This window comes from Pan paniscus, chromosome 1 (assembly GCF_029289425.2).
Source record: "Pan paniscus chromosome 1, NHGRI_mPanPan1-v2.0_pri, whole genome shotgun sequence".
NCBI lineage: Eukaryota > Metazoa > Chordata > Mammalia > Primates > Hominidae > Pan > Pan paniscus.
This window is the reverse complement of record NC_073249.2, coordinates 21,978,673-21,991,550: the sequence shown is the minus strand read 5'-3', so window position 1 is coordinate 21,991,550 and position 12,878 is coordinate 21,978,673. Positions and strand designations below refer to the sequence as shown.

At 48.6% G+C, this 12,878-nt stretch overlaps 1 protein-coding gene and 1 pseudogene across 4 annotated transcripts in view; both read left to right on the top strand.

Moving 5' to 3' along the window:
* The first annotated feature begins 8,118 nt into the window (after positions 1-8,118).
* Positions 8,119-8,238, top strand: LOC112438750 (5S ribosomal RNA; annotated as a pseudogene).
* Positions 8,239-10,252: 2,014 nt separating this feature from the next.
* The window catches only part of ZNF678 (zinc finger protein 678), a 65,396-nt gene continuing 62,770 nt past the window's right edge, over positions 10,253-12,878 (top strand). The window contains exon 1 of one of the 4 annotated variants that reach the window (XM_055106009.2): positions 10,253-10,647. In XM_055106009.2, coding sequence (XP_054961984.2) covers positions 10,618-10,647 — 30 coding nt within the window. In that variant the 5' untranslated portion in view covers positions 10,253-10,617. The remainder of the gene's footprint in view (positions 10,648-12,878) is intronic. The other 3 variants (XM_034948147.3, XM_034948171.3, XM_055106100.2) reach the window with 3 other exon arrangements.

Here is a 12,878-nt window from a genome sequence, read left to right as displayed (position 1 = left end):
AAATCAATGAATCCAGGAGCTGGTTTTTTTTAAAAAGATCAACAAAATAGATAGACCACCAGCCAGACTAATAAAGAAGAAAACACTGAAGAATCAAATAGATGCAATAAAAAATGATAAAGGGGATATCACCACTGATCCTACAGAAATACAAGCTACCATCAGAGAATACTATAAACACCTCTATGCAAATAAAATAGAAAATCTAGAAGAAATGGGTAAATTCCTGGACACATACACCCTCCCAACTCTAAACCAGGAAGAAGTTGAATCCCTGAATAGACCAATAACAAGTTCTGAAATTGAGGCAGTAATTAATAGCCTACCAAATAAAAAAAGTCCAGGACCAGATGGATTCACAGCCGAATTCTACCAGAGGTACAAAGAGGAGCTGGTACCATTCCTTCTGAAATTATTCCAAACAACAGAAAAATAGGGAATCCTCTCTACATCATTTTATGAGGCCAGCAGCATCCTGACACCAAAACCTGGCTGAGATACAACAAAAAAAGAAAATTTCAGGCCAATATCCCTGATGACTATCAATGGGAAAACCCTCAGTAAAATATTGGCAAACTGAATCCAGCAGCACATCAAAAAGCTTATCCACCACAATCAAGTTGGCTTCATACCTGGGATGCAAGACTGGTTCAGTATACACAAATCAACAAATATAATCCATCATATAAACAGAACCAATGACAAAAACTACATAATTATCTCAATAGATGCAGAAAAGGCTTTCCACAAAATTCAACACCCCTTCATGCTAAAAACTCTCAATAAACTAGGTATTGATTGAACGTATCTCAAAATAATAAGAGCTATTTATGACAAACCCACAGCCAATATCATACTGAATGAGCAAAAACTGGAAGCATTCCCTTTGAAAACCAGCACAAGACAAAGATGCTGTCTCTTACCACTCCTATTCCACATAGTATTGGAAGTTCTGGCCAGGACAATCAGGCAACAGAAAAAAATAAAGGGTATTCAAATAGGAAAAGAGGAAGTCAAATTGTCTCTGTTTGCAGATGACATGACTGTATATTTAGAAAACCCCACCATCTCAGCCTAAAATCTCGTTAAGCTGATGAGCAACTTCAGCAAAGTCTCAGGATACAAAATCAATGTGCAAAAATCCCAAGCATTCCTATACATCATTAACAGACAAACAGAGAGCCAAATCACAAGTGAACTCCCAATCGCAATTGCTACAAAGAGAATAAAATACCTAGGAATACAACTTACAAGGGATGTGAAGGACCTCTTCAAGGAGAACTACAAACCACTGCTCAAGGAAATAAGAGAGGACACAAGCAAATGGAGAAACATTCCATGCTCACGGATAGGAAGAATCAGTATCATGAAAATGGCCATACTACCCAAAGTAATTTAAAGATTCAATGCTATCCCCATCAAACTACCATTGACTTTCTTCACAGAATTGGAAAACACTACTTTAGGCTTCATATGGAACCAAAAAAGGGCCTGCATAGCCAAGACAATACTAAGCAAAAAGAACAAAGCTGGAAGCATCATGCTACCTGACTTCAAACTATACTAGAAGGCTACAGTAACCAAAACAGCATGGAACTGGCACTAGAACAAATATATAGACCAATGGAACAGAACAGAGGCCTCAGAAATAACGCCACACATCTACAACCATATAATCTTTGACAAACCTGACACAAACAAGCAATGGAGAAAGGATTCTCTATTTAATAAATGGTGTTGGGAAAACTGACTAGCTATACGCAGAAAACTGAAACTGGACTCCTTCCCTACACCTTATACAAAACTTAACTCAAGATGGAATAAGACTTAATCATAAGACCTAAAATGATAAAAATCCTAGAAGAAAACCCAGCAATACCATTCAGGACATAGGCATGGGCAAATACTTCATGTCTAAAACACCAAAAGCAATAGCAACAAAAGCCAAAATAGACAAATGGGATCTAATTAAACTAAAGAGCTTCTGCACAGCAAAAGAAACCACCGTCAGAGTGAACAGGCAACCTACAGAATGGGAGAAAATTTTTGCAACCTACTCATCTGACAAAGGGCTAATATCCAGAATCTACAATGAACTCAAACACATTTACAAGAAAAAAACAACCCCATCAAAAAGTGGGCGAAGGATATGAACAGACACTTCTCAAAAGAAGACATTTATGCAGCCAAAAAACGCATGAAAAAATGCTTATCATCACTGGCCATCAGAGAAATGCAAATCAAAACCACAATGAGATACCATCTCACACCAGTTAGAATGGTGATCATTAAAAAGTCAGGAAACAACAGGTGCTGGAGAGGATGTGGAGAAAGAGGAGCACTTTTACACTGTTGGTGGGACTGTAAACTAGTTCAACCATTGTGGAAGTTGGTGTGGCGATTCCTCAGGGATCTAGAACTAGAAATACCATTTGACCCAGCCATCCCGTTACTGGGTATATACCCAAAGGATTATAAATCATGCTGCTATAAAGACACATGCACATGTATGTTTATTGCAGCACTATTCACAATAGCAAAGACTTGGAACCAACCCAAATGTCCAACAATGATAGACTGGATTAAGAAAATGTGGCACATATACACCATGGAATACTATGCAGCCATAAAAAATGATGAGTTCATGTCCTTTGTAGGGACATGGATGAAGCTGGAAACCATCATTCTCAGCAAACTGTCCCAAGGACAAAAAAACCAAACACCGCATGTTCTCACTCATAGGTGGGAATTGAACAATGAGAACACATGGACACAGGAAGGGGTACATCACACACCAGGGACTGTTGTGGGGTGGGGGGAGGGATAGCATTAGGAGATATACCTAATGCTAAATGATGAGTTAATGGGTGCAGCACACCAACATGGCGCATGTATACATATGTAACAAACCTGCATGTTGTGCACATGTACCCTAAAACTTAAAGTATAATAATAATAATAAAAGAAAGATACTATAGAAATGACTACAAATACATATGCATATCAAGAATAACGCCACTTTGTTCCCCTGGGACCACAGAAAACGACTGTAGATATTGTATATCACGGCACCCTAGCACACAACAGAGGCCAATTATGCTTACTAAAATGCCTTACTAAATTATGCTTACTAAATGGTAAAACCAGATTGTGAAACAAAAACCTGTACCCCTATAAACTTTACCATTCTAAAGCCAGGCTTACCCATGTAGACTTCAGGTTACCCCATACATGTCTACATAAGAAAGTACCCAGCAACCTACCTATATGTTATCATATACCCTACCTATATGTTATCAAAAAAGGAACCCAGACCCGTCCGGCCCAGCAACAATTCCAGGTCTTTAAGTCATTCTATAAGCATGTAGACCAGAAGTTACCAGGGCCTCCTCCTTTAGCTGAGAAACTGTTTGCTCAGCTGGCTGAAAACACTGCCAGCAGCCTAGGCGTTTCCGCATGTTATGTTTGTGGAGGAACTAACATAGGAGACCAATGGCCTTAGAAAGCAAAAGAGTTAATGCCACAAGATAACTTTGACTGACTCTTCCCCCGAACCGATGCCCACAGGTTCAAGCGTCTGGCTCTTAAAAACTTATTTCATCAGGGGATACTGTGTTGCTCGCTGAGGAAAAGCTTTTACAGACCCAGTAGGAGAATTAATATGTTTAGCACTGCAATATTATAATGAAACACTAAGAAAAACTTTCTTGCGAGGTAAAAATAGTTCCAAATCACCTCATCCAAATCCATTCTCCCGTTTCTCTTCTCTAAATCACACCTGGTATCAGCTTGAAGCTCCAAATACCTGGCAGGCACCCTCTGGTCTCTATTGGATTTGTGGGCCACAGGCCTACCAACAGTTACCAGCCAAATGGACAGGGGCTTGTGTACTCAGAACAATTAGGCCATCTTTCTTTTTGCTTCCACTGCAACACGAGGAAACCTTAGGGTATCCTGTCTGTGATGAAATTAAAGGAAGAAACGAAAGAAATGTAGACATAAAAAAGACATAAAACAGGAGATTAGAAAGACACAGATTGGCCACATGAAAGAATAATTCAATACTGTGGGCCAGCTACCTGGGCACAAGATAGGTCATGGGGGTACTGCACCCCAATTTACATGCTTAACTGCATCATAAGTTTGCAAGCAGTCCTTGAAATTATCACTAATGAAACAGCAAATGCATTAGACTTATTGGCCCAGCAGACCACGAAAGTTAGAAACTCCATTTATCAAAATAGACTGGCTTTAGACTATCTCCTAGCCCAGGAAGGAGGAGTATGTGCAAAGTTTAATCTAACTAATTGCTGCCTAGAAATCGATGACAATAGAAAAGCTATTATCCAAATAACTGCAAGAATGAGAAAATTAGCCCATGTTCCAGTCCAGACCTGGAAAGGGTGGACTCCTGATTCCATCGTTGGAGGCTGGTTCACCTCTTTAGGTAGACTCAAAACCTTAATAGGAGTAGTTCCAGCCATACTAGGAGGTTGCTTGATACTTCCTTGCCTTTTACCCCTCCTTGTTAAGAGCATTAAATCAACTATAGAGGCAATTGTAGCTAGGCAGACCACCACTCAGCTAATGGCTCTGTGTAAATATCAGCCTGTGCCTAAAAAAGAAAAACTGTTCTTTCAAAAAGAATCAAGTAATAGTGATGCTTTCTATTAAAATCTTGTTTATAAAAGCATCAAATGGGAAAACTGAGGCAGAAATTTGAAAATAATGACAATAAGTACGGCATTCATTCACTCCAAGAAAAGTAACAGACAAGGCTATAAGAAGGTTGTGGTGACCTAGTCTGAGAAGTAAAAGCCAAGGCCCAGAATGTGACAAGGCAAAGCTTAAAAAAAAAAAAAAAAAAAAAAGAACAAGTTTTCCTCTGCCTAGCAAGCTCACTTCAAAGACAGTTATAAGGTAATGCTGTCCCTGAAGTCAAAACCAACGGAATAGGCTCCAGACACCCCTCCTCTGGAGCAAGCGTGAAGGAAAAAAAAAAAAAAAAGACAAATGTCTGTATTTAGACAGTTCTTGTTTTTTCTTTCGAAGCAGCTACAAAGCCACAAGTTATATGAAGTCATCAGTTATGCTATAGATTACGTGACCTGTCAATATATGATTTACTGCCTTTGTTTTGCTCTTGTATGCTAGCCTTTATAAACCAAACTCTTGTTTTTGTTCAAAGCTCATTTTTTTGAATGGGAATCCACTGAGTCAGTGTGTACCTTAATATAAACATCCTCCTGTTTTCCCATATAGGTCTCTCTCGTCCTCAGTTTCCCACAACAGAAATACCGGGTGCTGAAGGCTTTTTGGCTTCCTGCTCCCTCCCTGTTTACCCCTTTCATCGCCCTGCTTCCCAACCGCCCCCTGACTCTGCTCCCCATTTTCTGCACGCCTGCGCCCCCGCTGCAGCCCGGGACCTCCTCGTGGGGGTCCACGATTGTAGCACCACCAGGTAGCGGCATCCCACCTCTTCCACCTCGCCGCCGCCACAGCACCAGGAGCCTGGCTTGCTGTGCGGGGAGCGGCGGGCCAGGGCCTGACCTCAAAGACGCAGGGGCGGGTTCCCTGCAGTCCTGAGAGGTTTCCGCTCCCGGAACCCCCAGGTAATTCAATTCACTCATCCGGCGCTGCCTCCACCGTCCAAGCTGGGGGAAGGGTTGGGCAGGGGCAGCGGGCTGCTTTCCCGGGGGGAAGGACATTGCCTTCGCCAGTCACCAGGAAAACCGTAACTGTACACCCGGAATCCCATTGCCAACAACTTCATGTAAACTCCAGTCCCAAGGACACAAGAGAGACCCAGGCCTCAGGCCCCATGGGCACTCTCGGCGTCAGGGCTCTCGCCAGACAGACTGGGGCAGTCTACAAATCCCGGGGCCCACCGCAACAAGTGGACAGGAAGGAGCAAATTAAGGGAAAACCCTACGAAACGCACCTCCAACGCAACCAACCAATCCAAGAAAAAACACGTTTCAGGGCTCCATTGGCCCACCCTCGTGGGCGGCCCTGCCGCCCTGTTCTGGCTCAGCTCAAGCACCCTCCACCCTACCCCAGCCTGCTCAAAGGGGCCCTGTGTACTGGAGCAGAACGCTTCCTCTCCAAGGCTCTATGGCTCTCGCTTTCTAGGTTCCTCACCCTCTCTCTTTCTCTTCTTCCCCCTTTACCTCGCGCTCTTTCTGTCACCTTTTCTCTCTCTCTCTCTCTCTCTCTCTCTCACCCTTCTGTCTCCACCCTCACCCTGCCTCTCTCTCTACTGCTGTCTCTCTCTTCCTCCGTTTCTATCTCTCCATCTCTCATTCTTTGCTCTCCTTCAAGCTGTCTCTGTATGTGTCTTTGTCTGTGTGTCTGTGTGTGTGTTTGCCCACGCGCGTGCACCCTTTGTGGGGGGGGGGTGCGGTGGTTTAGCTCGTGGTGGCCATTAGTTGTGCCTGGGTGGGCCTCACCCCCTGTCTCACGGGATCAGACTGCCGGCTTTGGTGCCAGCGCGGGGCAAACAGTGCCCCTCCGCCGGACCCCTTGTTGCCCACAGGCAGGGTCCTCCTCGGGAAAGGCAACGGTGGTGAAGGCTTTGTGAGAAAGAGGGCCCGCGGGGCAGGGTCGGCTTATCGCCCTTGGGCAGCCCTGGCAGCTCTGATTGGGTGGGGCAAGAGGGGGCCTTGCAGGAGGGGCAGCGAGGGATCCAAAACAATACCTCAGCGCTAAGGCGGACGACCGGAGGGGATCCCAGGACCCAGGACCGTGGGCCCTGGGCCCTGACGCCTCGGAGCACACCCGGTCCTGAGCGGGCCCGATGTGGTCTCGGGAGCTCGGGAGCCGGGGGAAGGCCTGGAGCTTCAGCGGAAGGGAGGCTGCCTGGAGAGCCCAAAGCCTGTTCTGGCCCAGCCCAAGCACCCTCCACCTACCCAGGCCTGCTCAAAGGGGCCCTATCTACCAGAGCAGAGCGCTCCCTCTCCAAAGCTCTATTGCTTTCGCTCTCTAGGTCTCTCACCCTCTCTTTCTCTTCTTCCCCTCCACCTCGCGCTTTTTTTGTCGCCTTTTTTCTCTCTCTCTCTCTCTCTTTCTCTCTCTCCTCCCTCACCCTGTCTCTCTCTCTATGGCTTGGAGAGCACTCTCTCTCCAGGACTCTATCGCTTACCCTCTCTCTTTCTCTTTTTCCCCCTCCACCTTGCGCTCTTTCTGTCGCCTTCTCTCTCTCTGTCTTTCTCTCTTCCCTCACTATGTCTCTCTATCGCTGTCTCTCTCTCCCTCCGTTTCTATCTCTCCATCCCTCTTGCTCTTGCTCTCCTTCAAGCTGTGTGTATGTGTGTGTGTGTGTGTGTGTGGCCGCAAGCTTGCGCCCCTGTGTGAATGGGTGGTTTTGCTCATGGTGGTCGTGAGTTGTGTCTGGGTGTGCCTCAGCCCCTCTCTCCCAGGATCAGGCTGCCGGCTTTGGTGCCAGCGCGGGGCAAAGCAGAACCCACCCGGCCCCCTTGTTGCCCACGGGCTGGGTCCTCGTCGGGACAGGGGACAGGGTTGAAGGCGTTTTGAGAAAGAGGGCCCGCAGGACTGGGTCGGCTGATCGCCCTTGGCCAGCCCTGGAGGCTCTAGGTGGGTGGGGCAAGAGGGGACCTTGCAGAGGGATCCAAAACAATCCCTCACTGCTAAGGCAGAAGACCGGCGGGGATACCAGGACCGTGGGCCCTGGGCCCTGACGTCTCGGAGCACACCCGGTCCTGAGCGGGCCCGATGTAGTGGAAGCTTGGGAGCTCGGGAGCTGGGGAAAGGCCTGGAGCTTCGGCGGAAGGGAGGCCACCTCGAGAGCCCGAAGCCTGTGCAGGAGACAGAGGCCTCTGGCGCCCACGCCCGGCAGCAGGGCGGCGCTGTGGCTGTCCCACGCTTGGCCTGGCCACCAGCTACTGCGGGAGGCTCTGGGAGGCCAGCGGAAGGCGCAGCGCGCGGTGGACGGTGCTCGGGCGTAGAGGGGGAGAGCGGCCGGTAGAGGGGGAGAGCAGACCAGCCCGGCCGCCGGCGAGCAGCTCAGGGGTACTTGATCCGAGCCCCGTGGACCCGGGGTTGCCGGGATGCCTGGAGTTGGGCGCGCAAGACTGAGCAGAGCTCTTAGGGCTGCCAGGCGTCTATGGCCATACCACCCTGAACGCGTCCAATCTCGTCTGATCTCTCGAAGCTAAGTAGGGTCAGGCCTGGTTAGTACTTAACTGGGAGACCGCCTGGGAATAACGGGTGCTGTAGGCTTTTTGGTTTCCCGGTCCCTCCCACTTTCCTCCTTTTATCGCGGTGCTTCCCAACCGCACCCTGACTCTGCTCCTTCTTTTCCGCCCGCCTGCGCCCTCGCAGTACCCTGGGACCTCCTCGTGGGGCGTCCGCCACTGCAGCACCGCCAGTTAGCAGCTTCCCAGCTCTTCCGCCTGGCAGCCACCCCATCAGTAGCCCAGCTCGCTGCCCGGGGCGGGGCGGGGCGGGGCGGGCCGGGGCCAACCTCGAAGGCTCAGGGGCGGGTTCCCTGCCGTCCAGGGTGTCTTCCCTCTCCCGGGACGCCCAGGGAATTTAATTCACTCATCCAGCGCCGCTGCCACTGTCCAAGCCGGGGGAAGGGGCGGGCAGGGGAAGCGGGCCCCACAAGACACCAGCCAAGACCTCCGCTCCAGAACGCATGGGCTACTTTCCCCAGGGTAAGGACATTGCCTTCTCCAGCCACCAGGAAAACCGTCCCTGTGCACTCGGAATCCCATTGCCACCAACTTCGTATAAACTCCATTCCCGAGGACACGAGACAGACCCAGGCCTCTGCCCCGTGGGCATGCTCGGTGCCACAGCTCTCGCTAGAGGGACGGTTGCACTCTACAAATATCGGGGCCCACCGCACCAAGAGGACAGGGAGGAGCCAACAAAGGAAAAGTCCTATGAAACGCACCACCAAAGCAGCCAATCCAACACAAAATACGTCTCAGGGCTCTGTTGGGTCACTCCGTTAGCCCTTCCACCCTGTTCTGGCCCAGCCCAAGCACCCTCCACCCTACCCTGTCCTGCTCAAAGGGGCCCTGTCTACCGGAGCAGAACACTCCCTCTCCAAGGCTCTATGGCTCTCTAAGTCCCTCATCCTCTCTCTTCTTCTTCCCCCTCCACCTCGTGCTCTTTCTGTAGCCTTCTCTCTCTCTCTCTCTCAATCCTGACTCACTCTGCCTATCACTGTCTTTCTCTCCCTCCGTTTCTATGTCTCCATCTCTCTCTCTTGCTCTCCTTCAAGCTGCCTGTGTCTGTGTCTTTGTCTGTGTGTCTGTGTGTGGGTGTATGTTTGCAGGAGGGGCAGCGAGGTGTGTCTGGGTGCGCCTCAGCCCCTCTCTCCTGGGATCCAGGGTGTGTGTGTTGGGGGGAAGCTGTGGAAAGGGTGTTGAAGGAAAGTGACAATCAGCTTCCTGAAGGGCACTGACAGGCCATTATTCCTGTGGCTTGGCAAATTTTCTGTTTGAACTTATTTCTTGTTAAGAGTCCAAGTGTACTGACTATGGAGATAAGAAAAGAATAGCTCTAAGTAGCTGAAGCTCTGTGAGGTACAGAAGATTTTTCTGGCCCAGAGAGACTTGAGTATGGGATTTGAGACACATCTCCACACCCTTTCCCAGGGGCAATTGTTTAAAGGTATGTTGTTCCTAACTAGCTGTCTCATCTGGAATTTGTGATACAAAGAACAATGTATAGCCAGTCACTGACTTATGGATTTTAATGTAAATTTTTGATGAAAATTTAGGAACTGCCTCTTTTCTTAAAGCCCACTTGTAATGGTTACTAGTTGGAATGTATAATCAGGGCAACTTTAGTCTATGCTCTCAGGTAGGTATCCTAAACATATGCTTTTGAATATACTTTTGAAAATAGATTCTGACTTTTTTATTATGATGGGTTGACAGGGGACTGGCCTGGGACACCTGCCTGGGTGTAAATACCCCGACCATGCACTGCCCTGCCCAGCAGAAGAGTGGACATCAGGCCCCCTTTGGTCAGAAACACATGCATTGCCTAGCTGTTCTGGACCTGGGTCCTGCTTGCAAGGACAGTTCCACAGGCGCACCGGAATGCGCCTCCCCTTTCCACCCGCCAGCATTCCCAAGCACGCCTCGGCTTCTGACTGTTCTGTGCTTTGGGAGGAAAACTCATCTTCAGGTTTTTCTCCAACAGAAGATGATGATGACGTTGTTTAGACACTCAGGAACAGAGATTGCAGATTGGCTTAAGAGTGCGCCCTTTATTAAAGATGGTATGCATGGAAAGACATGGAACAATTTTGGAAGGATACAAAAAAATTGCCCATTTTGTTAATAGTCTCATTCAACCCCTTTGCTGACCTCATCTCCTGTCACTCATAACCAAAGGAGGCGGGTCCTGGAGCCCTGTCCAATCAGGGACATTGACGTGGGAACTGTCCAATCAGGAGCGCAGCTTGAGAAGCGGAGGCGGTTTCCGGGATCTGGCGGGGCCTTTGTCTTGTGCTCCAGCTGGAGCTTCGGTCCCGTATTCTCGGCTATTTATTCCCAGCTGCGGGAGGCCCTGGTGACTCTGCTGCTGCAGTGTCTGGTTTCCCTGTGACCTGCAGGTACTGGGAGTTACATAGCTAAGATGCCAGGACACCCCGAAAGCCGGAAAACGGTGAGAGTTCCTGGGAGGGTGTTCCAAGATGGCGGCCCGGCCTCCCGGCGTCAGCACTAGAGTCAGCGGCCCGGAGTCCCGGCTGGCACCGGTGGGATCTGTCACCTCTGGGTAGGGGCGGGGCCAGGCCGCCGCGGGATTCTCCTCCCATCACTGCGCCGCGGCTTCCGCCCCGGCCTCTCTGGGCGGCTATGAAGCCGCAGCCCCGCGGGTCCCCCAGACTGTGTGCTTGGTCCAGAGGGGAGGGTCATCGGGGAGAAGCCAAATCGGTGTGCGAAACATGCGCGGGAAGAGCTGTTCCATGGGGCTTATCTTAGCTGTGCAGTCCATCCTTTTTCCTGTGAAAAATGGAGTCACTTTTAAAGCTTTGAAGAGTTTGTTTGAGGAAAGGGAGTTTCATGAATGGGAGAGCGCCCAGCTATGGTGTGTGGCTTGTGGGTTTATGGAGGAGGTGCTTGAAGGAAAAACTTTTTTGTAAGGTGCATAAGGAAGCAAGCCAAATTTAATAATTGACGACAGTTACAGTCACCTTATTTGGACTGTCCAGGTGGAAATTTCCTAGTTATTTAATTACTGATTAATTGGAGTTTTGTGATTGGTTGAACTTGGATTTTGTTTCTACTTAAGGCAGTCATTAACAAGAAATGCATTTGAGCTATTAGTATTCTTTTTCACGTAGAAACGCAAGACACTAGAGCCACCTCAGTCTAATTGCCTGCTAATTATTTTAACACTGCACAAGAGACTGCTTTTCCCCTGCATTTTCCAAATAACATGGAAAGCAGGGTCTTAAATCCACTCCTCTGTTCTCCCAGGCTGACTCTGGCCTGCAATAAAATACTAAATTTTCAGTTTCTTTCCAAAATTCATAAAAACCACCATCACCTCTTCAGTTCACAACATTGTCAGCTATTTGTCTTTTATTGCGTACTCCAGGCACAATATTTTAATTAATCATTTTTTCACAGAACATTGGAGGGCACTCTTTGTTGTTGCTGTTGTTGTTTTGTTTGTTTTTGTTTTTTCTTTAAGAAGGAGTCTCGCTCTGTAGCCCAGGCTGTAGTGCAGTGGCGCGATCTTGGCTCACTGCAACCTCTGCCTCCCGGGTTCAAGCGATTCTCCTGCCTCAGCCTCCTGAGTAGCTGGGATTACAGACCCGCGCCACCACCCCCGGCTAATTTTTGTATTTTTAGTATTTTGTATTTTAGTTTCACCATGTTGGTCAGGCTGGTCTCCAACTCCTGACCTCGTGATCCCCCGCCTTGGCCTCCCAAAGTGCTGGGATTACAGGCGTGAGCCACCACGCCTGGCCTGTTGTTTTTTCCCTACCCGGCTTTTTTTTTTTTTTTTTTTTGGTTGAGTTGGAGTCTCGCTCTGTTGCCAGGCTGGAGTGCAGTGGCGTGATCTCGGCTCACTGCAGCCTCCGCCGCCTCCTGGGTTCAAGTGATTCTCCTGCCTCAGCATCCCAAGTAGCTGGGACTACAGGCGTGGGCCACCACACCTGGCTAATTTTTGTATTTATAGTAGAGACGGGGTTTCACCATGTTGGCCAGGATTGTCTTGATCTCTTGACCTCGTGATCTACCCGCCTCTCCCTCCCAAAGTGTTGGGATTACAGGGGCGAGCCACCACGCCTGACTTGTTGTTTTTAAGAGGATCTTGCTCTGTCATCCAGGCTGCTGGAATGCAGTGACATTGTCATAGCTCACTGAAGCCTCCAACTCCTGGACTCAAGTGATTTTTCTGCCTCAGCCTCTTGAGTGGCTAGGCTTAAATGTGTGTGCTGCCATGCCCGGCTAATTCTTTTTATTTTTTTTGTAGAGATTGGGTTTCGCTAGTTACCCATGTTTGTGGAACTCTTTAAAGATTTGTTTTCTGTTTGTGAAAGCAGAGAATAACCTCTTGGCACTCTGTTGTAAAGAAATATTTGTGCCACTCTGCTTTTTATCTTTCCTAGGCACAGACGCCTTGTACAAAATCTTTGAAAACTTTGGAAACTTTACAGCTTGTTGTATCCTCAGCCACTCTTTTATTTTTATTTATTTTTTGAGACGGAGTCTCCCTCTGTCGCCCAGGCTGGAGTGCAGTGGCCTGATCTCGGCTCACTGCAAGCTCCGCCTCCCGTGTTCACGCCATTCTGCCTCAGCCTCCCGAGTAGCTGGGACTGCAGGCGCCCGCCACCATGCCCGGCTAGCTATTTTTTTTGTATTTTTAGTAGAGACGGGGTTTCA